General features: G+C 39.1%; 3 protein-coding genes across 3 annotated transcripts; all 3 read left to right on the top strand.

Annotated features, from left to right (window-relative positions):
* The first annotated feature begins 4,921 nt into the window (after positions 1 to 4,921).
* Positions 4,922 to 7,982, top strand: LOC102699545. The gene is made up of 2 exons (XM_040528632.1): positions 4,922 to 5,570; positions 5,793 to 7,982. Exons 1-2 carry the CDS (start codon positions 4,991 to 4,993, stop codon positions 6,623 to 6,625), a joined length of 1,413 nt encoding a protein of 470 aa, XP_040384566.1. The 5' UTR covers positions 4,922 to 4,990; the 3' UTR covers positions 6,626 to 7,982.
* Positions 7,983 to 11,007: 3,025 nt separating this feature from the next.
* LOC102699266 (lycopene beta cyclase, chloroplastic/chromoplastic-like) lies at positions 11,008 to 15,691 on the top strand. The gene is made up of 3 exons (XM_006663411.2): positions 11,008 to 11,022; positions 14,818 to 15,209; positions 15,295 to 15,691. The coding sequence occupies exons 1-3, from the start codon at positions 11,008 to 11,010 to the stop codon at positions 15,689 to 15,691; spliced, it is 804 nt and encodes a 267-aa protein (XP_006663474.2).
* A 3,928-nt stretch (positions 15,692 to 19,619) lies between these two features.
* Positions 19,620 to 23,425, top strand: LOC102717658. Its single transcript, XM_006662883.3, has 13 exons — positions 19,620 to 19,711; positions 19,791 to 19,892; positions 20,419 to 20,673; positions 20,780 to 20,863; positions 20,949 to 21,004; positions 21,086 to 21,221; positions 21,475 to 21,571; positions 21,672 to 21,738; positions 21,821 to 21,919; positions 22,044 to 22,133; positions 22,234 to 22,388; positions 22,483 to 22,590; positions 23,048 to 23,425. Exons 3-13 carry the CDS (start codon positions 20,457 to 20,459, stop codon positions 23,211 to 23,213), a joined length of 1,275 nt encoding a protein of 424 aa, XP_006662946.1. The 5' UTR covers positions 19,620 to 19,711; positions 19,791 to 19,892; positions 20,419 to 20,456; the 3' UTR covers positions 23,214 to 23,425.
* The last annotated feature ends 2,357 nt before the right edge of the window (positions 23,426 to 25,782 follow it).

The following is a 25,782-nucleotide window of genomic DNA, read 5'->3' as shown; positions in this document are numbered from 1 at the left end:
TCATAAACAATAATAAATTACCTTATTGTAGCCAATTTAGTAGTGAATTGATGTTTGTGATTCTTGTTAAACAGCAGAGAATCATCAATTGTCCTACCCAAAGTCTTTTAGTAGATCCAAGTATCCCCGGTCTGTTAGGGGCAAGAAATACTCTGTTAGCTTTATTGATGATTATAGCAAGTTTACTTAGATTTACTTTATTAAGTTCAAATATAAAGTTTTTCAGAAATTCCATGAGTTTCAAACCTCGTCAAACGTTTGTTTGATAGAAAAATCATAGTTGTTCAGACTGTCTGGGAAGGAGAGTATAAAAAACTCCATCCCTCAAAAAAATCTGGCATCTATTGTCACGTGTCTGACTATGTGGTCCTCATGTTCATCATTAGAATGGCTCAACAGAGAGAAAACACCGTCATATCTTTAAAATTGGCCTTGCCCTTCTAGCTCAAGCCTCAATGCATTTAAATTTTGGAACAAAACTTTCAATTCGATTGTTTATCTTATCAATCGAACTCCTAATCGACTGCTCCACTGTATGTCTCCTTTAATTTGGAACGTCTGGTTGGTCAAACTCTTGATTATAATGTCATGTGTATTTTTGGATGAGCTTGTTGCCCAAATCTACAAATTAACATACGATACCCGTGAACTTTAATTTCACTCGAAAGAGTGCACCTTTCTAGGCTACAGTTCTTTTTTTCTCGAACGCGCAAGAGATTTGCACGTCAATATAATAGCAGGAAAGAGGTTGAAACAGAAGCTATAGTTCTTTTTTTCTCGAACACACAAAAAATTTGCATGTCAATATAATAGCAGGAAAGATATTGAAACAGAGACCCCTTAGGCTACAATTCTCTTCATAAGATTTTTAGGTGTCTTATCCCTCTACCGATCGAGTTTACATCTCTAGAGATGTTATTTTGATGAACTTGTCTTTCCGTTTTTGAACTTGTATCACCCTCCGGATGCATCAAGCCTCCAGTCGATGTTGCCGTGTGGCCACTTCATGAGTCCAGTCGAGAACTGCACATTGGTGCTCCTCTGTCCCGCATTGCTCGTAGGTCCTCTGATTCCGTTTTTTTTACAAGAAGCTTTATCTAATAATAACTGGAAAGATACCATGGATGTTCAATATATGGCTTTGATTAGAAATAAAACATGCTATTATTTCCCCCACAAAAGGCACACAGATCATTGGCTGCAAATAGGTTTGTAAGATCAAAAGGAAACAATATGGAAGTTTAGAAAGGTACGCGCTCGCTTGGTACCCAAAGGTTTTAAGCAGAGGTATGATATAGATTACGAGGACATGTTCAGTCCTATGACTAAGCCATCTATTATACGAATTACTCTTTATGTTACAATTTCAAGGCGCTATACCTTATCAAGACTAGAATTGATCTAATCGAGTCGATGACTTATATTTTATATGATAACAATATAAGTCATCCACTACAACTCTGATAAAACAATGAGTAAGGTAAAATGATATAATAAAACTATTTGAAACACAATCCAAATGATTGAATTTAACTAAGACAATATAATATTAAATATAACAAACAGTAAATAAAAAAATTGATATAGAATATTCAAAGTGATTTATCAGAACAGTAGAAGAGACAAAAGTAACTTAAATTGAGCCAATACGATAACTAGTAACCATACAAGATTAAGATTAACAAGAATATTGGACTTAACTAACAAAATATTGATCCAGCCGATGTGATAAACGGGTGACAAGAACTCGTTTGCGTGTTGAAGGTCGAAGCCAATACAACATATCCTAGAATTCGCTCTGTTAAAAAAGTATTTGTTAGAGTGACTATGCACCAAAGTGTATTATTGTTGAACTCGTTTTTAATAAAGCTTCAAAACAAATATATTTATACCCTCAAGTCTACCTAGAGTCCGACTCGGTTATGAGCACCAACAACCAAACGAAAACTGTTCCTAGAAAAGGAAAAGCAAATTTATAAAAAAAACTAAATTGATATGGTAAAACTTCTTAATTCCTTATGAAAACCCCCCTCGATACCGAATCAGCTTCCATCAGCTATATGATGTAATTCTCTTTGTAACGTTCGTCTTGTTTTATCCGTACTTTATTTTCTACATAAATTGTTTAACAACGAGTCAAAATTTGTCGTTAACACGGTTAGAGACCAGCCTCTGCGCACAAACACCATCCTTTAATTTTCAAATTTGGTACTCCCTCCGTATTTTTATGTATGACACCATTGACTTTTAGGATTACGTTTGACCATTCGTCTTATTCAAAATTTATATCTAAATATACAAAATTATAATGCATACTTAAAGTTTCTATAATAATAAATCATATTATAACAAAATAGTTAATAATTATATAATTTTTTTGAATAAGACAAATGGTCAAATATGGACCTAAAAGTCAATGGCGTCATATAAAAAAATATGGAGGGAGTATATACTATAAATTTGTTACATAGTTAAATTTCGTTGACACAGAACTCGTTGTAGTTCACAAGCTTATTTTAATATAACATAGATTAGTAGAGTTTTAAAAGTTTAACCAAGCCTTATTAGAAGTCAAATATTTACGACCGAGGAATAGCATCCGCTAATTTTGGATTATATTTGAAGATGCGCCTGGTTAATTCGCTTGGGCTTATTCTCTCTAAACTAAAAATGGAACCTCCAAGAGTATAAAAGAAAAAAAAAGAAATTTACTACTCTCTTCATTTTTTTTTATACGACGCTGTTGACTTTTAGGCCACGTTTGACCTTTCGTCTTATTAAAAAATTATATAATTATTAATTATTTTGTTATAATATGATTTATTATTATAGAAACTTTAAGTATACTTTATAATTTGACATATTTAGATATAAATTTTAAATAATACGAACAGTTAAACGTAGATTCAAAAGTTAACGGTGTCGTATAAAAAATATGGAGGTACTAAGTTATTTTTGAATTCCTATGTGCATTGCGTTGGATGCTTTGGTCAGCAGTGCAACTAATCGGCTGACCACAAATTAATAATGTCAATAATGTGTCCACTGTCAAGTACTACCAACCTGTACACATCCCAAGTGGCTCCCAAATTATCCATTTAATTATTGAAATGCGATGACCATGTCCATGTGTACTAGCTACATAGTTTGTACAGAAAAATTTTGTGGAACGTTGCGAGGATTGCCGATCACGCTACGTAGTTAAGATCATCAGTAGGTCGTCACAGTCATTACCGATCGAAGTAATCAGGTTTAAGAACTCCTCGTGGCTTGACGATTAGAAATAATATCACCTCTTCTGCCATATGAAAAATCTTAGATCCAACTTCATCTTTTGTGGTCGTCACCGTCTACGTACACATAGGGCTATTGCGGCCGGTTGGGATGATGATTCGAGTCTTAGGGTTTCGTCGCAACTTATAATTAATTATCATATTTAGGAGTAAAACATGAGTAATTTTATGGTCGAAGTTAAGAGCATTTTATATAAATTCATTTAATTTTCGTAGAAATTAAAAAGGCTTTGGGCATGTTTTGAGGAGTTTCTGGTAGATGCAGCTCCTCACAGAATCTTTTATAAGTCAAAAGCTCTATCAAATAACACTCAACTACCGAGAATCTGAAGTCGTAGAATTCGTAAAATATGAACTGGAAGCCAGAAGTTAGGAAACCCAGTTTTTCTAGATTCTAAAAAGCTGGCTTCTTATCAACCACTTGTCATAATGTTAAGCTCTCCACAGAAATTTTATGTGTTCTGACAAAGCCTATTTACTGTTTCATGTGTAACAACTAATAGGTGCACTTAGTTTGATAATGGCACCTTTGATAAGTGTAGCTGGATAGCAGCATTGCAGAGATGTGCCTGGCATGAACCCCAACAACCTCTAGGACCAAAACCGCACATATCAACATGGAATGAAATGGGTTCCATGTGATTGTAGCCACTTTCCAACTCTCACTTGTCTTTCTTGTTATCTCACCTCACCTCACCTCACCATCTTTCCATTTTCCCATTGCAAACGGTTGGCCTACTCCCTCCTGTGTGATCCGCATGACTCTTTGGCCAAAAAAAAAAAGATAATAACAATAATTATTATTATAAAAAGGAATGTGGGCCCAGATACCAACAAAAAGAAAATACAGGCACCTCTACTGTCAGAATATTGTATACTGGTATAGAATACAGTGACAGTGCTAGTTTGATATACTATACTGTAGCTAGTAGCAGATGGTAATTGCAAGGTGGCAAGAAGGCAGCTATGGCGTCGGTAGCAAAAGTGACAGTGCTAATTTGATATACTTCATTCCTTAATTATTTTAAGAGGTTTTTTTATTCGAGAAGTTGTACATTAGATACTGATTATTTGTTTCTCATATATTATATTTTTACTGTCTCCAAAATTAAGTGTGTGCTAGCATTTTGAAATATGAAACTATGATATGTATAATATGTTGATCCAAATATACAGTTTTTGGATTTTTAAAATTAATTAGTACACCCTATAAAATCAACAGTGAATAGTACCTTGTGACTTTTTGATAGTTTGAGCTACGTTTAGTAAGTAATAGGAAAAATAAATAAAGCAACATACAATAATTTATGAGGAAAAGTTTTATACCTGCATCATCAATGGTTTAAATAACAAAACTGAAAGAAGACCTTAAAATCACTTTAAAACATACCCTAAAAGACAAACTATAAAAAAGGATAAATTGCTATATTAGCATGTTAACCTTTCTAATTTCATGCAAAAAAAGCTGTATTATTCCTCTCAATCTACATTTGATATTTTCTAAAAGATAATCTAGAGTTGATAAATTTTTTAGAGATAATCTACACTTAACAGTTGCGACGACTACTGTACTAGTGGTAGTATATAGGGTAGTAGTATTAATTAGGAGTAGTTGGCTTTGCATTTGTGGCGCGCAGATTCAGCGCGCTTTCGCGGTTTCCCCCGCCAACCCATTTCGCCACCTCTCTCGCCGCGTCATGCCGCCGCCGTTGCCGCCGGAGTCCGGCGAGGCCGCCGCGGGGGACGAAGGCGTCCTGGTGGCGGAGTGCCTCCGCCTGCTGGCCGCGCTGCCCTCCGCCGCGGCCGCCTCCCCGGCGTTCCGCCGCCACTGGCCGTCCATCTCGGCCTCGCTTGCGTCGCTCTCGGCGTCGCTCTCCCACCCGGCGTTCCCTCCCCAGGCGCCGCTCCTCGCGCCGCTGGCGTCCGCGCTCTCCGCGCTGGTGTCCGTCGCCGGGAACCATGGTAGCATCGGGCACCTGCATACCGTGTCGTTGCTTTCTTCTTCTGCTGCCGAGCTCTCACAGCTCGCCGCCGACGCGCAGCTGGTGGTGTCGCCTGGGGGGAGCGGTGGGGGTGAGGGGGAAGGGGCGGACGGGCTGATCCCCCGCCTCCGCCTCGGCTCCGCGGCGTCGCGCGCCGCGGCGCTGGACTCGCTCGTTGACTCCGTCGGGTCGCTGCCGGCGTCCTCCGCGGCCGCCGCGGTGTCCGCCGTCGCCGCGATGCTCGACTCCGGCGAGATCCTGCCGGCGTCGCGCGAGAAGGCCGTGTACGTGCTCGCCGCCTTCGCGTCCTCGGAGGCTACCCGCCGGTTCTTGGCGCAGGAGGCCGGCGCCGTCGTGCCCCACCTCTGCCGCGCGCTGGAGTCCGGCGGCGTGGCCGGCGCGGAGCAAGCGTGCCTGGCTTTGGGCCCGCTCACCGCGGACTCGCGGGACGCCGCGGCGGCAGTGGCGGCGCGGGGCGGCGTGGCCGCGCTCCTCGGCGCGTGCGCCGCGGGAACACCCGCGGCGCAGGCCGCCGCGGCGGGCGTGCTCCGCAACCTCGCCTCGTTTCCGGACCTCCTCCCGTCCTTCCGCGAGGAGGGAGCGCTCCCTTCGCTCCTGCAGCTCGTCTCCCTCGGCACCCCGCGCGCGCAGGAGCTTGCGCTGGGCTGCCTCCAGAACCTCACCTCCGGCGACGGCGACGAGTGCCAGCAGCTCAAGGTGGAGGCGTTCCAGGGTGGTGCGCTTGGCTGCGTCAAGGACTTCCTCGAGTCTTGCGTCGGCGACGAGCCTGGCCTCGCGCCGGCGTTCGGGCTCCTCCGCAACATGGCCTCCTTCCGCTACATCGCCGAGATAGCCGTCTCCGCCAGCTTCGTCGACCACGTCCTCGCCGCGCTGGACAGCGACAAGGCCGCGACGCGCACCGAAGCCGCCATGGCGCTTGCCGAGCTCTGCAACGTCGGCAGCAAGAACCGCAGGGACGTCGGCGACGCCATCCCGCGCCTCATCTGGATGCTCGAGGCCAAGGCCGTCACCGAGAGGGACGCCGCCGCCAGGGCGCTCGCCGCGCTCGTCGCGGCCAGCGGCTACCGGAAGCTGTTCAAGAAGGAGGAGAGGGGCATCGTCAACGTCGTCCAGCTGCTCGACCCGGGCGCCGCCCGCGGCGTCGACGCGCGGTTCCCGGTGTCGGTGCTGCTCGCCGTCTCGCAGTCCCGGCGGTGCCGGAAGCAGATGGTCGCCGCCGGCGCGTGCGGCTTCCTGCAGGGCCTCCTGGCCGCGGAGGTGGACGGCGCCAAGAAGCTCGCCGACTGCCTTGGCAGAGGAAAGATGCTCGGCGTGTTCCCGCGATCATGACAGGGCGGCGATCGATCGACATTGGCGCCGATCGATTCGAGCTCGAAACGGCGATTCGGGGGGGAAGAATTCAGAGCTCTTGTGATGATCAAATCAAAAACTTGAGCTGTATGTATGAACCAACCTCAGTTTACATCCTGCTTGCTCTCTGTATCAAATATGATATATATATCATGCTTCTGATGATCTTTGTACAGGCTGCTTGAGAATTTCTGTTCCATAGCTTTTAGATTGCTAGGTGATGAGTGTTTTTTAGTGTGCTAAAATCAAATAAGAGCATGAAAAAATCTTGTAATTTAATCTTTGGTATGAAGAAATTGAGCTTCCTTTGCTGATGTGCACTACTGTTGCTTGTCAAATTAGCTGTTGCTATACGAACTTGATGCCTTTTTCTTCAGAGTATATGCAATTATGCATCTGCTGTCATTTCATAGCATAGGTACTATAATTGTATGATTGAAATGGATATAACACCGACAATTGCATCATTATTCACTAGAACTAGTGGCTAACAGTTTTGGTTAACATTTTCTTGTCCGGGGCAAGTATGGCATTGTTATCCTCAATTATTTTTGCTCAACATGATTGTTCTCCTGAATTATTTTGCGAAATGTTCTCTTTGATTATGAACTGGTTGCTAGTGAGGGTACAACAGGTCTATGTGGCTCACTGCTCATAATTCAATGTGTAAAATAGGGATTAGTTCCTCTTTTAAGATAAGGGATCAGCCGTGGTACATTTTGGTACAAGTTTGGCAATAACTTCAAACAGAGAAATGAGTGTACGGTTCTGCAATACCCATCCACTCATGTTTCTTCTTTCCTGACTATATGATCTGTAGTAAAAATAATTAATTTGAGGATTACTGATGAGTTTATAAGCTGGATTTAGATTCAAATCAATGTTCTTTTATGTGTTCAGCAAGATGAAACCTGTTGAGTTATCCCAAGCAAGATCCAATCAGATGTGTTGCTGCTTTGAATTGCATAAGTTAATTCTCAGTTGCTGTCTGGAGAGTTCATCACAAGGTCAACTACAACAAGTTTGTATATAAAAAAAAAGTGTAGAACTGCTACAAGGTTGTTCTCATCAAGAAAAAAAAAGAAAAGTTAGAACCATCATATGTTGATGGTCAATGGTAAACTGCCTAGCCCAGCCAAAAACTGGTAAACTGCCTATGGAATCACATGGGGATGGGGTCAACTGAACTGGCGCAGCAAATCTACCACTCTGGCACATTCATGAACAAGCTTAAATGTGACTACATGGGGCATGCTGGATTAGGTAGCCTTTCTGCCTTTTTTTTTCTGGACCAGACTCTCAGATAGGAGATGAGCACTGCACCAAGGTTTACTCATGCATATTGATATACGTTACCCTATCATATCCTAAAATATATGTTTTTTTAATTAGCAAGGTTTAGTATTGATAAAAAATTATAGTATGATTTAATAATAAGGAATAAATAAGGGTATAAGGATAGGTAAGGGCTGATGGAAAGAATCTTCAATAAAAAGTCATTGATGAGATAAATAGTAGTATGATTAGTGTTAAAAGTATTTATATTTTGGACTGAAATTGCAACCATGGATCAATCATGTCCATGGTACTGGTAGGCATTCTGTTGAGATTCAACATTCTTTCTCCCAGTCCAAAGACTCATGGCCACATGGCCACTCATGGGCACCTGGCAGAGTTGGTAGGCAGTAGGCTCATGTATTGCTGTGTGCCAAAATGCTGAACAGTATCAGGAGTCAATCTTTTAACCATTTAAGTTTGACGTTTAACCATCTATCTTATTTGAAAAAAAATCAAGAAATTAGAAAAGAATTAGTCACAAGTAAAGCATAATTCATGATTTATCATCTAATAAAATCATAAATATAAATCATAAATTTTTTTTAATAAGACGAAGCATCAAACATTATAGCTAAAAAGTGAAAGATTAATTTATTTTGAGACGGAGCTAGAATGTGTGTATCTTTTTAATTTTTTTGTTTCAGAGAGGGGCATGCCATGTTCTGATGCCGATGGTGTCTACATTTTTTCTGGAGTGAGTGCCCTGAACCTTCCCTGGATGATATCTGACCCCTCTGATCGCCATTGCCGTCGCCTTGTGATCATCATGCATAAGTTGGTCGTGTCTGCATGCATAGGACTCTGTTTGTTGATCTGTCGATCAGTATTATTACATCCTTTTCCTATTATAAACTATTTTAACTCTACATATTCAGATAGATGCTAATAAGACAATTAGCAAATGCAACCAATACGAATACTGAAAACACTCCAATTCAAAGAAAAAGGAAAGAAAAACTGATGGCCTATTTGGATGGAGGGGAATTTAATTTCTTTTGTGGTATTAGATTTTCTTTGAGGGGAAACAGGAATATATTCAGTAGAATTCATATCCTCCATCACTGGTTGTGATATGAGGTTACAAGAGTTGTCTCTTCAAAACATAGAAATATCTTGAGTTCTAGTATAATTGACGAGCTCATGTGGCGAGCTCATGGCTCACTCTATTCTGAGAGCGATTAACTTCCGGAGTACTATTTTCCTGTCTCCATCCATAATGCATCTGGCTTCCTGAATTAGAAACGCTAGTTGCAACTTATCAATCTCCCTAGAGGTCATCAAGCTAACCACCATAGCACAATCAGATTCCACCACTAAGGGAAGCAAGGTCCATTGGAGGGCCTTAGTAATTCATTCTTAAAAGCAAGAATTTCAGACTCAAGAGCACTACTACTCTGATGAATGGGCTAGCAGGCTGTGAAGATCGGCATGTCAGAAGGATCACGAAGGATCATTCCTATTCCTGTCCGCTTATCTTGATCTACGAATGAACCGTCAATATTAAGCTTCATCCATCCTTGATTTGGCTTAATCTATTTAGGTCCTGACTGCACCAAACCTGCTTTCCTTAGCTTACTCATTTTGCATTTCTCAGGGTAGTAGTCCATCTTGTATAGATCACCCCTCTCTCACTGATCGCTGTGAGAGGTTAAAACCATACAATAAAGAGTAGTAAGATGTTGAAAGTCACTTTGGATGGAAGGAATTTCGTAAAAATTTTCGAAGAACTGAATGGTTTCCCTGAATATCTAGACAAAACTTCTCTCTTAAATTTGGTTAGATCACTGGGTGGATTAGGGGGACGATGGTGGATGGTTGAGCCATTAATTTCCAGTGTAAGGTTGCACCGTGTGGTTTCCAACGATACTCTATGATCAAAACATATTTAAATAAATAAATAAAACATGTGTATTTAATACAAATTTCACTTCAAGATTCAAACTAACACATCACTCGAATATTTTGCATCAATTGCCTAATAGGAGTTTATTAAATACGTGAAGATGAAACGAATTATTCTAGATAACTGTATATATCAAGTTTTATCTCGTCATATATAATTATATGCCATATCACTGTTCTTGACTATATAATATATTATTTAATAAGATTGGAACGCTGTATAAACCCTAAATGATGAGAAATTTGCTATTCTGTCATTCTCAATCATAGGTTTTTTCTCTTATGCCTCTTTGGATTTGGGTTTATCTAAAATGTCACTATCAAAAGATGACACTTTTTTTTGCCATTTCCTCCTTTTGCTCCAAATCTAAAATGGTTTTCTTCTTTTTAATTTTATTTGTGACCATTTTGCTCGTCGTTCACTAGCTCGCACTCTAAAGCTCGCCATCGCCCTTATATAGCCAGCAGCCGTGGGGCGTGGGCGCTCCACCACCACTGTCGGCCGCCTGCCTAGCCACCGGAGCCTCACCGATGGTCAAACTATGCGGCGTGCGCCGCCCTTGTGTGCTCAGTCGCCCCCGCCGCCTTCCCCTAGCTCGCCGTTGACCCTCTTGCTCGCCCACGCTCTAAAGCTCGCCGCCGCCCCATATACAACCAGCCACAGGGGCAAAACAGCCACAAATAAAATTGAAAAGGAGAAAACCATTTCATATTTACAGCAAAAAAAGGAAATGGCAAAAAAGAGAAAGAATATCATCGTTAATAATAGCATTTTAGACCATACCAGTAATTCATCTATTCCATCCTCCATCATGAAGATAAAAGATAAAAGCTAAAAATTGAGCTCTAGTAGAGCATCTATCCTATCATCTGCTTTTGGATGTCATCTATATTAAGAGAGAAACTCTATACTAGATGTTACATATATGGATGATCTGTTGAAGTATAAAGAGATAGAAAGTATAAACTGTTTAGATAATTATGTAGATAAAGATATAGATGATTAAATTTAGATTAGCTGCTGAGGTACTCTCGGAGAAACCGTGAAACCCACGTTTGAGAATTTCAGCATAACAAATTTCTCGTAAATGACTGACCTTAGTGGATGGATGGGAGCACCGATGCGGCAGCAGCAGGTTTGTCGGGCGTGGGGTGGGGTGGCCTCTGGAACGGCGGACGCACGCGCCGGGATCCTCTGCGCCCATGTCTCAACTATCCAGTGGCGAAGTGCTTAGTACTCCCTACGAGACCTGAATAAATACAGTACATGGCAGGAGGCTCATTCGGAGTGTGGATACTATGTATGTATTCTATCTGTTTTTTTCGGTTATTCAACTGAGGTAGCTAATCTTTCAATTTACGTTTGATCATTTATCATATTCAGCTTGTTTATAATTATATGTTTTTAAATAAGATGAAATCAAACATAAATAAAATAGTCAGCGACACCAAATAAAAATATCGCATGCAGTACTACGTCCGTTCTAAAATATAATCATTTTTTATATTATTTAGCAGCAATTAATGTTAAGAGAAAATGATTATGGCACTCCTTAAAAAATGAGGAATTAATGGTGCGGGAAGGTATGTGAGGGATAAAATATGATAATTTTTTAATAAAAAGTGATTAATGAGAAAGTATATTGCGAATAGTGTTAGACATAGTTATATTCTAGTAAAAGATTCAGGTTCTAAAAATACCTACATCTTGGAATAGAGGAAGGAGGGTTAATTTTATGGAAACATCCAATTTCTCATCTAAGTAGGCCCTTAACCCTCTTCTCCCAAATAGTAGATTAAGATAATCTCGAAGATGAATTCCGTGAAATCTTACCAAATTTGACAGATGTAGACCAATAATAAATATATTACCTCACTAGAGTATTATTTAATCTGCATGGGAGTAATATGGACAGGACTCACCTGGAGCTCGAGTAATACACACGTGTGACTCCACCACTTCCTTTGGTTAATAGTCATTTTTGACAAATCCACGTGTTACAATTCATACACCTAATATTTTTTTAAAAAAATCTAGCCCCAAAATTCTTAATGGGAGTAAACAAAATTATAGGTTTTCTAGTACGTTCAAACAAGATCTACACTCTGCACCTTTTGTCGGTAAACCGATTATATAACTTAAGTAGAGCAGCTGTGAGAGGGAATGATTGATTGGCTTTACTTAGAAAAAAGCTAAACGATATATTTATAAGTAAAAAATAATTTGTGAATAAAACTTTTATGTAAGTGTTTTTATTAAGCTAAAGTCAAAGATTAAAAGAATAATAAAAAACTTAAAATCAATTCCAAATTTAAGCTTAAAAATTCAAAATTCTGTCTTATAAGAAAAGACGTTGTGTAAAATTATAATTTTCCGCTGGAATTGGACTACTTCTATCTAAAATATGAAATCACTGTGTGTCCAGACTTGCCGACACAATGCTTGGCCTAAATTGTGAGACAAACCATTGAAAATCAAGCTGTTACTATGTCCAACTGTCCATGGTCAAGGGCTCAAGGCACTAAGTTAAATCGCTGTTCAGTGTTTATTACTTCATTTTTTTTTTGTAAACGTGTTTATTACTTCTTGATGCACGGCCGTAGAGGTGGATCGGAGAATTAAAAAGTTTTGCTGGCTTATTTATCACGGCCACAGTGAATCAAGGACACTGACAACTTTCCGAAGAAGGCCAGCTGCCTCTGTAATCTCTGTTTATATTATAAGCATTTTTCTATCCTCGAGCAGGTATCATGAGGTACATTTTTTTTAAGCGTACTAATTTTACGTAGAAAACAGTAGTATTAAATTTTATTAGAAAACAGTAGTAACTCCTGATTCCTACTTAATGATGATAAAATTGCTCAAATATTATAGGCTTAATTATTAAAAGATGCTGCTGCATATGCTTTCTTTGACCTCACTAATCTCTCGCTTTTCCACTATGGAAGGAAAGTCTTTCTAGCTACTCCCTGCCACTGTCAAGTCTGTCATGTCCTTTGTGTTTTCTTTTTTACAAAAAAGTTGAATCCACATTTTAATGTATTTTTCTTTCTTGGATAATGCCGTTTAACAGTGGTGAACTCATAAATGAAACAAGCTCCGATGGCTCGGTTGGGACATGTGCTGATTTTATAGTTCTTTTTTACTGGATTTAGCTCACTTCTTGTAAACTTTTTTCTCGTTTTTAAAGAAGGCCTGAAATAATGTCATCTGTGCTGTACGTTTCGGAGTAATGCATCTGTCCATATACAACAACATTCTGTAACTCGTCAACATAACTATATTTTTTTTCTTTATCCTATAATGTAAGGCATGTATACAGGTATGTATTAGCTAAGTATGTATTAGCTAGCTGGCACTTTTTTTCTAAATTTAATTTATTCTAAATTCTTCGCCATAAAAACAACAAATCACATTATATGCATACATATATGTACCTAGTTAATCTAAATGAGAGGATATTTATAGCTCTTTAGTAATAGTTACAACCTATATAACAGAGGAGCACAATTTTATCAATATCAGTGATGGCGCTAATGATCCTATTGAGCTCAGACAAGTAATAGTATTTCATAGTGTTGGCCATTTTTTTCACACACCAAAAACAACCAGCAGAGTAAACTCATCCATACTTTCTATAAAAATTAATGCCATTCTCTCTTCTCTCGTAAAATCACATCACTTCAATTGTTTTTAGCTTTAGATACATCAAGGGTGTAAATTAAGCCACATCATCTCAATTATTTTTAGCCTTATGATGATATATCAAAAGTATAAATTACATCTCTTCACATCACCTCAATTGTTTTTAGCCTTTTCGACGATTCATCAAAAGTGTAAATTACATCTCTTCCCTAAAAAGACACAACATACAATCCAACCATTTATAACTTACGGATAATTGATAAACACAAAAAATATATAAATACATGAAAAAAATCATATAGTAGGTAATTTTTTTATAATTCATATATACTATATTATCACACAGTTTTCGTGCAGCATCGCATGGGGTATTAGTAGTAAAAGCCCAGGCCAAAGGTGGTTCCAGCGTTGGTCAATATAAAAGGAAGAGAGATGAAGTGAGAAAAACATTGAACCTTAGCCCAAGTTCGTCATGTTCAAGCTTGCACTGAAGTTGGGCTTTGATACCTTCGGCCTTGGGCTTCACCATGAACATTTAAGCTCAATCTTCACCCTGTCACTATTTCTCCCCAGACTATACAATCTCCATTGCGTCTATAATATATAACAAAAATGATAAGAGTAGGGTAATTCCAAGAATTGGTCTTAATTCCATCTTTTTGAAATAAAAAAACCATTGGATATGTCATAGTACTCCCTTCAATCATAAATACTTAACTTTTAAACTGAGATTTTGTTATAGTTTTAAATTCTGTGATTTACTTGGATTTGCGTCGAAAAGTGATATCATAAACTTATTCTAAATGGAGTTATGTCTGGGATTTCACAAATTCAACCGAATCCTGTCCAAAGCATCAAAATTTGTAATTTTATTAGTATAATTATCCTATAGTTTTAAACTAGTAATATTTAAATAAGAAAATATTGTGTTTTTGCTTGTTACAATGCAATTTGTGACCGTGCTTAAATTTAAATGACACTAGATGATTCTTAGCACAAGTGAGATAAGAGTATTATCAACCATTCAGTCGCAAATTTAAAAAAATATTAGGAGAGACCAGATGAAAGAGAACTGCTTCCAACCCTTTCTTCTCTTCAGAAATACTAGAAACTTTGCTGCGGGGGCTAATGCAGAAATTGGACACTATACCACTCCCAAAAGCGGCGTCCGCCAAAATGCCACTCCGTATGTTGACATATTTAAAATGCCACTCACAAGCTAAGGGTAACGTCTATTTTGCCATTTTCGCAATTCCAACCAACTTTGTTCCCTTTCCCCTCCTAGTCGGACAAAAATACCCTTCTCCTCCTCCGTGCCCTCCCCCACCCCCAGACCCACCACCCCGCCCCGGCGCGCGCCTCGTCTTCAGCCTTCGTCTGCCGCGTCGCCGCGTTGGGCGATACGCTGTGGTCGCTGGCCCCGCCGGCGCGCCCCGAGCTGCTCTCCCTCGACCTCCCGCGCTACGACCCGGCGCTCTCCAGGCCTGTCGACCTCGCTGTCGCGCAGCGCGTCGCCAAGTCCAACATCTCCGTCAGCGCCATGGACCCGTCCCCGGCGCTTGTGTGGCCGAACAACTACGACGTCTGGGTCGACGAGTTCAAGGCCATGGGGCTGTCGCACTACCTCAACGCCGTCTGGCCCTCCGCCTCTGTCTTCGTTGACGACCGCCGTGTCAAGTCACTGGACTGCCCCTACGCCCGCGTCGCCCGCCGCAAGCTCAAGTCCGCCATGATGGATCACTGCGTCGCGCATGGCGTGCAGTTCCACCAGGCCAAGGTCGTCAAGGCCGTCCACAACGAGGCCTCCTCCTGGCCTCCTCATCTGCGACGACGGCGTCACCGCCCCGGCCACCGTCGTGCTCGACGCCACCGGCTTCTCCCGCTGTCTCGTCCAGTACGACAAGCCCTACAACCCCGGGTACCAGGTCGCCTTCGGCATCCTCGCCGAGGTGGACGAGCACCCATTCAACATCGACAAGATGCTCTTCATGGACTGGCGCGACGAGGAGCTCGTTCACATGCGGGACAAGTACGACCGCCTCAAGGCGACGCGGCCGACTGCGAGCTTCCGGGTCTTCGTCTCCACCGCAGCCGCCGGCGCCTTGCAGTGTCGCCCACCCCTGGTGCCCCCGATGATGCGCCGCGCGCGGAGCGAGTAGGACCTTGGAGCCCGCCGGGGGCATCCACTCGCATCCGTGCTTCTACGACTGTCGCCGCCAGAGCTATTGCTGCTGCTGCCGTCGCCGCCGTCGCCTCGGAATGCTGGAGAAGAGGAAGAGGAAAGAGGAGACGGGTATTTTCATCCGACCGGGTGGAGAAAGGCAGCAAAATCGATTGGAATCGTAAAAATGGCAAAATAAATGTTGCCCGCAGCTTGCAAGTGACATTTTAAATGTGTTAACATGTGAAGTGGTATTTTGTCGGCCACCACTTTTAAGGATGACATAATGTCTAATTTCTTGGGTTAAGAGGGCTTCAAAAACGCAAATCAGGTAGGGGCCGAAGCCCCCTAGCACCTAGCACTAGTGGTAGATCCCCTCGCGTAACCATTAGATCTATGCATGATGGATTACTCATATTAGAGTAATTTTATAGTTCTTGAGAAGATATCAAGATGTATAAAAATTTTAGTGTATAAGTATCGAGAAGTATCAAATTTTACACTAAAATTTTCGTACATACTCGAGAACTGTAAAATTATTTCTCGTATTAATTTGGTGCACCTTATATAAACACATGTACACACGTGTGTAGAGTACACATTCAATGTAGATCAAGTTTTTCAAACCAACATATATACCTAGGAGGTTGCTTGAAAATATCCCATCCTTATCTATATCTCATAGATATCCATGTTTCTTACAATGCAGTTGATCTCATGTCAATAAGTTATCTCATCAGCTGAACTGCTAATTAACTTAAGCAGACAGTGTACATAGTGCATGCATTCACATCCATGCACACAAAAATATAAATATATATATGTCACTGAAACTTTGTTGCCTAAGTTTTAGCAATATAGATATGTTGATGTCAACTTGAGTAATTAAAGAAATATGATCTGATCATCGAGTTGATGCATGCAATGATATCACGCAATTAAGCCGATCGATGCAGAAACGGCCTGGGAACCTACATTCCGATGTGGAATGGATGCATGCTTTGCTTCACAAAAAGCAGCAATCCATTAACAAATGCTATATAATATTTGCTAAATCTACAATGACTTAGAACTTACGCTGCTAATCAAGCTCATCTCTACAACACATGCATGCATGCATTATATTTGCTCTCTCCTTCCCTTCTGCTGTATTTTTTCTATAATGTTTAGAGATAATGACTGAATTTTATCAAAGATTAATTTTGATAGTAGATTACAATCTTAATTGGTAGAATTAAACACCTCACCTAGTAATTAATCAGCCTGTTGGATGTTCACAATAATTAATAAGTTACCAGTATTTTATTTGGCCATCAAAGCCTGCAAGCATGATCAGTCATGTGGCTGTGGTCCTTAATTACATGTTTAGGAAAAGGAAGCCAAATTTATTTTATTTTATTTTTCTCTGTATATGCAAACAAGTGGTCCATATAGTAGTACACATGTACATGCTCATGTGGATTCTAGACAAGTATAGCTGTAAGTGCACTATATGCAAGTTGCAGGTAAGCTATAGCCCTACACATCTGGTCTTCTCAAACAAGGTCGTATCATGGGGAGTAGTTAGATATATCTGGTGATGATAGTTTTGCAAGTGTCATCCACTTGTCAACCATGCATATTCCATATTGGCAGAAGATCACTTTAATTTGTTAAAAAGTTGGCACAAGATCGATGAAAGAAGGCATGGATCGACTGAAAGTTGACCCCTTGATCCTAATCATATATTGATGTCTAGATCCAACGGCTAGCTGAAACAATATGTGAATGCCATGTTCATCAAGAATACAGGAGCAAAACTAAATCTTGGGTAAATATTACTAGTCCTAAATAGGACTTAGTCATAGTTGTTTCTGGTTAATCAGGAGGAAAGAAAGATCTTTCTCCTGAAAGAATCAAAGAGTAGTGTACTTTCAAATGGCCCTAGTTGGGGCCTACATGAGGGCATCCACATGGGTGCAATATCATGAGCACCCTTTGTGTAATTTGTGTTGTTATTTGCTTTTCTATGTTTTGGAAAGATAACCTTTTGCATGTGGCTTTCAACTGGACACTAGGAGATTAGTAAACAATATGCATGATATCATTTTGCTGATATTGTTTCTCAGCATCCTCCTTCAACCTTTTCTGTATTATATGTATATGCATGGAATTTATATAAACCCCATGTGTCACACATATGGCCTTTAACTTTACACTCCAACATCTCACTTTTATCCAATGAGAATCCCATAAGTAAAATATTATACCAAAAGGCCCTTACAATCACAAGTCATCCATGCTACATTTTTTCACTATTTTTATGCCATGGCGCAAGATAGCTAACCACCTGCATATCCTGGCACGCAGGAACAAATTGCATATAAAATTCAATAAACAACAATTAATTGCATGGATCTTAGTCCGGACTAAATATTTTAGATTCAACCCATTTTATGGTACGTATGAGTCCAAAACATCTTGCAGTAAAACCCTCATTTACAACACAAAAGATAATGAGGTGGAGTTGACTTTTATCTAGACAATGTACCTAGTGATATTTATGCACTCCATCTGTTCCATATTATATGTTTCATTAGTATCTAAATTCACTTATAGATGAATGAATATGCTTTATAAACGTGTCCAGATTTATTAGTATTCATATTAGGAAGGAACAAAACGTTTTATAATCCAGATCATAATATTTTGGCTTCTATTAATGATTTAAAATATATGTTGAGGTTTGACTGCACATATTTTAGGACATCACCATTTTGAGAACATCGGTAATATTCTTTAATCTCTCCATTCGGATCAAAAGATGTGAAGAATCATTATTTGCTTTGATCAAGAATTAGTGAAAGGTGAGGTTTCCAAAAAAAAAAAAAGATATTGTCGAGAACAAATCTCCAAGAAGCGTTGAGGATTATGTCCTCCAAACAAAAATTATTTTGAAGCATGGCACAATCATAATATTTGGAAACTAAATTTAAAGAAACTTTGCATATCTATCACATCCGCGAGGATTTTTCTCATCCTCAGAGCGGTATGGACCTTCACCACATGAAATAGTTTCTCCATGATGGAGGTACCAAAATTAATCCAAGAAGTAGGAGTAGGATTAAAAGAAAATCTCTGCGTCTGTTTTTGAATATTTCTTCAGGTATTTAGTATTAAATATGGTAGATGAATATACCTTCTGATTAACAAAATGGGATATATGTCTTTATGTACCCTAATTAAGTATTAGAAATGTCTTGGCATTGTCGATTGTACATTATTGTTCTAATCATCTCAACATCTATGTTTTCCTTTTCTTTTACCTCTCAAGTGATGAGGAGATATATACTTCTTAGTACAAAAGAAAACCTATCCCAATCGTATCTCCTACTTATTTTAATAGATGATGCCATTAATATTTTAGCACACATTTAACTATTCGTCTTGTTTAAAAAATACTTACGTAACTATGTTGCGATTGGATTTGTTACTTAAATGTATTTTAATTATAGTTTATATTTTCCCATATTTAAAAAATAAATAATACGACGAATGATGTGCCAAAATATCAACAACGTCAACTATTAAAATGCGCAAGGAATATTATACCGTAAAAGGAAAAAAAAAAACTATTCAACTATGTGAAATTCTTGTGTAAGGTACAATGCTGCGTTAATCCTAAACTCCAGGAAACCTTCACAGAACCACCAACCGGTTCACCGGTTCACCCCTTCTCCCATTTTTCCCCTTGATCCAAGCATAATTCCTGAATGCATTTTATAATCGTAGCAGTTAATTGCACTGGCACCCATGCACCCACGACGGTGACACATACTTTAGTTGTGCCAGTACAGCTTCCTCTTCCACTTGGGGATCACCTCCTGTGGCCTCTCCATGTGATCCTCGCCCTCCTCCTCCTCCTCCTCGGTCTCTACATTGCCAAGATCTCTCTCTCTCTCTCTCTCTCTCTCTGACTGACTGAAACTTGCAGTGTGATCTGAACAAAAGCTTCAGTGCCATCTTGCGTCTCCTCCTCGTAAGCGCACTTGCCGTTTGTTTCGCCAACTATAAAGGTCGGTCCAATGGAGGAGTGACCTTTTTGTATCCATGTGCAGGGTCAAAACACCCACACACATCCGTCTCTTGTTCATCCTGCAGCCAGACAGCTCTTCAGGTTTCTTGGCTGCTGCTGTGCTGCCTCCAGCCTTGCTCACATTGTAAGTGTGGTCAGTGATTGATGGGTGTTCTTGATGGTTCTTGGATGCATTGATTGGTTTGCTGATCTGTGTGTGCTGTTGCTGCATCTGTTGGGTTGATGCATTATTGGTTTCAGGGTGAGTGTAGAGATCCAGAACATGCTGATGCCCTCTCCCAGGGTAATCAGATGATTAAACTTGTGTCATGAATTTTGTCAGAACAAATAACTAGTATGCCAAATGTTCATATTCTTGGATTTGTATGTTGGTGTGTTGAGCTCTGATTCCCTCTACTGGTGTCAAGATCCATTATTTCCTGATCATTTCTTAGATATCTGACCGACTCACAGATCAACAGTTTTCAGTTCTCACTGCATTGATCCAGTTACCCACACCAATGTTACTGTTAATTTTTAGTTCCTTGCTTTGCCTCTGGATATCTTGCTTTGTAAATCTCTTGCCAAAGACAAACAACCAATTTATTTACTACAAGTAACTTAACTGTAAGCTGTTGTGATATCTGATCTCTGCTTCTGCTCTGCAACAGGATGATTGGTGATCCAAACATCTTCACCACTGACAGACATGGGGTGTGGTGCATCAATACCTAATAAATGCAAGGTTGGGGGGAAGGGGAAAAAGCGCAGGAGCATCATGCAGGAGGTCGCCGTTTTCGTACCGACAATCCGCATTCCGGTGGATAGTGAAATTGTGCATCCACTCAGGGGACTAGTATCCAAGGAACTCGTCGACCGCCTCTCCAAGTTCCGGGACCGTGTTGTTGCGCTGTCTGAAGAAATCTGTATGTCAATTGCCTCTTTGGCTGCTGGATTCTGGACATTGGCAATGATATGATGCTGACAATTTGTTCTAATTTTCTTGTGTTGGATTGTTGGCTACACATGAAGATTGCGCAGATGTTTCGGATGTTTCAGAGTTACAACATGCCCTTGAGGAGTACTTGCCGGTTGTTCTTGGTTTAACAATGAAAGGTCTGGCCTTTCGGCTTATGAATATTTTTTTTCTAATTTCCAGGATGAAGCTTAATGTTGATAGTGATGTTTTCAAATTTAACAGAAAGCCGTCTTGAAGCATCAGTAGAATTCAGATGGAGGACCTTAGATGATGACCAGGTAAGCATAAGCTCCAACTGTAATTCATGTTTTTTGATGTTTTTCATTGATTTATTTGAAAGATGGCATGTTTGAATTCAGGAGTGTTGTCTTTCGAGTGCATGGTATGAGGTTCTGTCGGTCGTCCACATGATGGCGATGCTTGCATTGTTTGAGGCCAACCTGATACTCATTCCGAAGAACGGCCAAGTTGGAGGTGAAAGGAAGGTATCAGAAGGTATGTTCATCTTTTTGGAGTATACATATCTATAATGTTAATGAGTATTCATTCATTTGTGATGTGATGTGTGCTTAGCTTATAGTCATAACTGTTCAATTTGATCGTCCACTAATATGAAATATTGTTGAATCATCTCAATAATTTTATAGAATGCATTTTATCTATTCAAGGAAGTTCTACCACTTTGGGAGTACATTACCAATTAAATCTGATGAAATTAAATGACACATTCAGTGATTTGTTTCTGCAGATGCAAAGAAGGATGTCGTCGATTCTTTGCTCAGGGCATCAGGATGTTTAGACTACTGTGTGCATCGTATATTTGTTCAGATACCAGAACAAGTCAAGTATGCCTGCAACCTGGAATGAACAAATCCATGACCATATATCACCTTTATCAATTGCTTTCTGAATGTACTTATTCAGACTTGCTTTGTACTATTGCAGGAAAAGTTTTCCTAATTATTTGAGAGAAGGTATGCTTGAAGCCATTTCAATTCAAGCATTGGCTCAGGTAACAAACTTTCAAGCTTACATATATATCATGCAAATTTTGAGATCTGCATTTCCTTATGTTGCTTCCACTATGAAAACAGTGTGTAGAAATACAACTTGGATTGGCTTCAGAGTGTGAGAAGGCAACGTTGTCAGTAAAGAGGAGGTTGGCCTGTGAGCTAGTCAGTTATTTTTCACAGGTTTGTCCTTCACAACCAAGCTCATGTTCAATATTTTCAGAACTATATCAAATGTGAATTTTATCATCATATTTGAGCATTCCTACTGAACATATACTTACTGATCTCTCCTTTTTTTTGTCAGGCTCACTATTGTCTGTCAGGATGCGACACGAGCGACTCCTACGGAAAGAAGCTTCTCCTGTTTCTGAAGTGGAAATGCATGGAAGCCAAGGTTGCCTGAACAAACAAACAAACAAACGCAGCTTCCCTGAAGTCTGTAAGAATGGCTTGAATTCTGACGATATTAACACAATGTTGCATCTTGTCATCAGGCAGTAGCATACTACTACCATGGCCTTGTTCTTGACAAGGGCAACGAGGCGAGCAACCATATCAGCGCAGTCTGCTGCCTCTCTGCAGCTGATGATATTGTTGCAGAGAGCAAGAGGGCTTGTTTAAGCTTTTGCTTGGCAAACCCCATCACAAGGTATGAATGTTCTCTGATGTAAAATTATCTTCATGTGTAAAAATGTTAATGGAAATATGTGGTGATATGGAATTGTTTCTGACCTAAAATGCAGGGTACCTCCACCCTGGGGTATCATGAGGAATATGCACAAGAAAATTCCAGATGCCGCGTGCAAGAGATTCCAGATGTATGGATATCTTTTTGAACAAGACAAGAATAGGTAATTCTCTGATCTCAAGAAAAATTACGGGAAAAATATTCAAAACCTGGAATTTCATGCAAAATGTTTTTCGCGCGTTTTGATATGATAATTTATTTTGGATTTAGCTCAAGAACATGCATGAACAATCTGTTCTTCACCTTTATTGTACGGGGTTAACTTCGGTGTATTTTACTGGTAGTATAATTTAATTTATACCATTAATCTATTTTTATTGGACTACTGTGATTAAATTATACTACTAACAATATTAGGTGTAGTCGAAATTTAAAGGGGTAATATCGTCTTTTTATTATGATCTTTATTATAAAAAACAAAATTACAAAATACCGCTAATCAAGTAATTAATAAAATACAAAAATACTTTTTTTCTACTGGTAGTATAATACTACCAGTAAAATGCACCGGAGAGTTGCCCTTACTGTAATTATACTCAACCTGTTATTTCCTGGAGCAGTGCACTTCAATCCTTACCAGATCTACCAGAATTTGCGCTGTCGCTGAGACCTGAAGGGTATGAACTGCCAAGCACCGATTCAATCTGGGACAATGTTGATAGCCAACCTCAGGTTCAGAGTCTCAAGGAGCATCTGGATGATGAAGACGAAGTGGAAACAAAATGATACTTCAGGCACCCAAAATGCTTCCTTTTATTGTACCATGGAAAGTAGCATTAGTACTAGTTGACACATCAAAATGCTCAGTTCAAAAGTCTTTGGATTCAGCATGTGGCAGAGAGCCAAAAAAAATCAGAATCTGTACCTGTGTAGTTGAAAGTATCTATCACTGATTATAAACAGAATCAACAATAATAGGAAAGAAGGGTTGTTTCTTATTTTTCATCTGCTTGCTGGGATAACAGGCATATAATTAGTTTTACTTAATTACAGTGTCATTCTACTGTGATAGTCTGCAGTATAACAGAAGCATCCATGAGGAACAGTCTCACATTCTTAGCCTAAGAAACAGCATAACTGTTATACAAGGTTCTTCTGTCTCAATAGATGAGAAAATTCCAGGTCTAGATAAACAAAAACACTTGTTTTTCTAATTGAAACATAAATTCCTGTGATACTCTGCAGTAAAATAGGTGCATCCAGGATGAACAATCTGACCTGTTTAGCCTAACAGTCATACAAGGTTCTTCTGACGAAATAGACGAGAAAAATTCAGATCTAAGATAAAAAAAAAAAGCTTTTTCCATAAGTATTGCACCACACTTTTTTACTTGATTTCAATCCTTTTTGTGATATTGTAACTGGTACCTCCTTGTAAGTAAATATATTTTTCTCTCTCATATCTTCTCTTTTAAGTAGGTAATCAGTTATTCTCATTCCCCAATATAATGTGTACCCTCTACGTTCCAAAATATAATTATTTTATGGTATTCAAATTTTATACTACAATATAAGCATTTCTAACTGATTACTATGATTATAATCACATCAATGATTTCCCAACCAATGAGAAGCTTGGAAAGGAATCTAAACCATTCAAAACTCAAAAATTGACCAATAAAATAACTAAAAAGTATCTTTTGATATAAACTTAATGTATTTGCTAAATAACCTAGAAAATTTTGGAACCGAGGGAGTACTAGAAAATTTAGTGTTAGTTTTTAAATCTATAGTGTAAATATATGCAACTTATAATGTAAATAAAAATTGGCTGTTTTGACGAAAAATATAGCCCCATAAATGTACGTATACTCAACAATAATACCTTTTGTTCTACCTGAAATATAAAATTTCTGCAGGAGATAATTAAATTGGCCACAAAGCTCCATTGACTGCAAAACTTGGACACAAGTTCCGTTGGAAGCTTTTGCAGACAACTTTGTGATGCTTAGATGGCAAGTATGACCATCTGGCCGGCTTCTTCGTAAAGTTGAAGTTAGGCTAGTTAGGCCTCGTTTAGTTTGCAAAAAAAAATTACAAAACATCACATCAAAACTTTAAACATACATTTAAAATATTAAACTTAGTCTAATTACAAAACAAATTTTAGATTCCGCCTGAAAACCGCGAGAAGAATCTTTTGAACCCAAAGAATCTATCATTAGCGCATGTTGGTTACTGTAGCACTTATGGCTAATTACGTACTAGTTAGCTCAAAAGATTTGTCTCACGATTTCTCACATAACTGTGTAATTAGTTTCTCGTTTTTTCTACGTTTAATACTATATTTAGATATCTAAAGATTTGACGTGATGTTTCTGGGTGAAATTTTTTGGAAACTAAACAGCCCCTTAGCCTAAGGATAAGCATTGACTGCCAAGAGTCATGTCCAATGGGTGATAGGAGGCAGAACTGTCTAATGGTTTTCTGCATGGCTTGGATTGTATTTGAACTCTACACCATGCGAAATAGAATATGAAATGAAAGTGCAAGGATGTTTGCAGCCAATCAAGTGGTGCACAGTACTTGAAGTTGATATGAAATCGGGTACAAATTAAAATTATGTATTGCACAGTTAATTGGATATAGACAATCACTAGTGAGACACCTGTGTTTTGCGATCATTTAGTATCGAACCCCGGTAGGCTGCGTGCACGATGGCTATGCTAATTAACTGAGCAATACATAATTTCTTTTCTTAAGTGATATATATTTGTTGTTTAAAATTCTAATTAATATATTTTTATGACATAGCCATTTTTCGGAAATAATTAAATCCATACTCTCTCTGGTTGTAAATATTGGATATTCAGGACAAGATCTAGCCAAAATTATAAAATATTTAACCATCAATGTTATATTTTAATAAAATCTAATCAGTTTAGAGAATTACTATATCTTGAGTGATAAGTTTACGATAGTTAATTTTAGGAAAAAACATACATATACCACTGCTTTGTTTTTAATCTAATGATTTGAGAAATTATTAATGGTTGTAATTTTTAAATTTGGAAAGGACGTTTTCTTAAATATGAAATATTTATGATTGAAGGGAGTATATATATTAACAGTTCAAAATAGTAGGATATTTTAACCATTACTCTTTTTGTATTCTCAACAAGACTTTCTTAGCCTCTCATCGTCTGATTGTAGCCAGAGTCCAAATGTAAATGCTGAAACTTAATTTTGGGTTGATTTTGTTTTTACGTTGTAGTCTATTTTTCAGTATTGGATTTTAAATTATTAATAACATACATGTAAAAGTTTATCTAGATATTTTTTATTTCTTCATTCA

This window comes from Oryza brachyantha, chromosome 11 (genome assembly GCF_000231095.2).
Source record: "Oryza brachyantha chromosome 11, ObraRS2, whole genome shotgun sequence".
Taxonomy (NCBI): domain Eukaryota; kingdom Viridiplantae; phylum Streptophyta; class Magnoliopsida; order Poales; family Poaceae; genus Oryza; species Oryza brachyantha.
The sequence above is the reverse complement of the archived record's forward strand: the minus strand, read 5'-3'. Positions and strand labels throughout refer to the sequence as shown.

Coding starts and splice junctions, on each gene's coding strand:
- LOC102699545 (XM_040528632.1), top strand. CDS start 4,991: ATGCCGCCGCCGTTGCCGCCGGAGTCCGGCGAGGCCGCCGCGGGGGAC. Junction 5,571..5,792: donor GAAGGCCGTGTACGTGCTCG/CCGCCTTCGCGT, acceptor CCGCGGGAACAC/CCGCGGCGCAGGCCGCCGCG.
- LOC102699266 (XM_006663411.2), top strand. Junction 15,210..15,294: donor GTTGACGACCGCCGTGTCAA/GTCACTGGACTG, acceptor CATGGCGTGCAG/TTCCACCAGGCCAAGGTCGT.
- LOC102717658 (XM_006662883.3), top strand. CDS start 20,457: ATGGGGTGTGGTGCATCAATACCTAATAAATGCAAGGTTGGGGGGAAG. Junction 21,222..21,474: donor TGAAAGGAAGGTATCAGAAG/GTATGTTCATCT, acceptor TTGTTTCTGCAG/ATGCAAAGAAGGATGTCGTC. Junction 21,739..21,820: donor CAATTCAAGCATTGGCTCAG/GTAACAAACTTT, acceptor CTATGAAAACAG/TGTGTAGAAATACAACTTGG.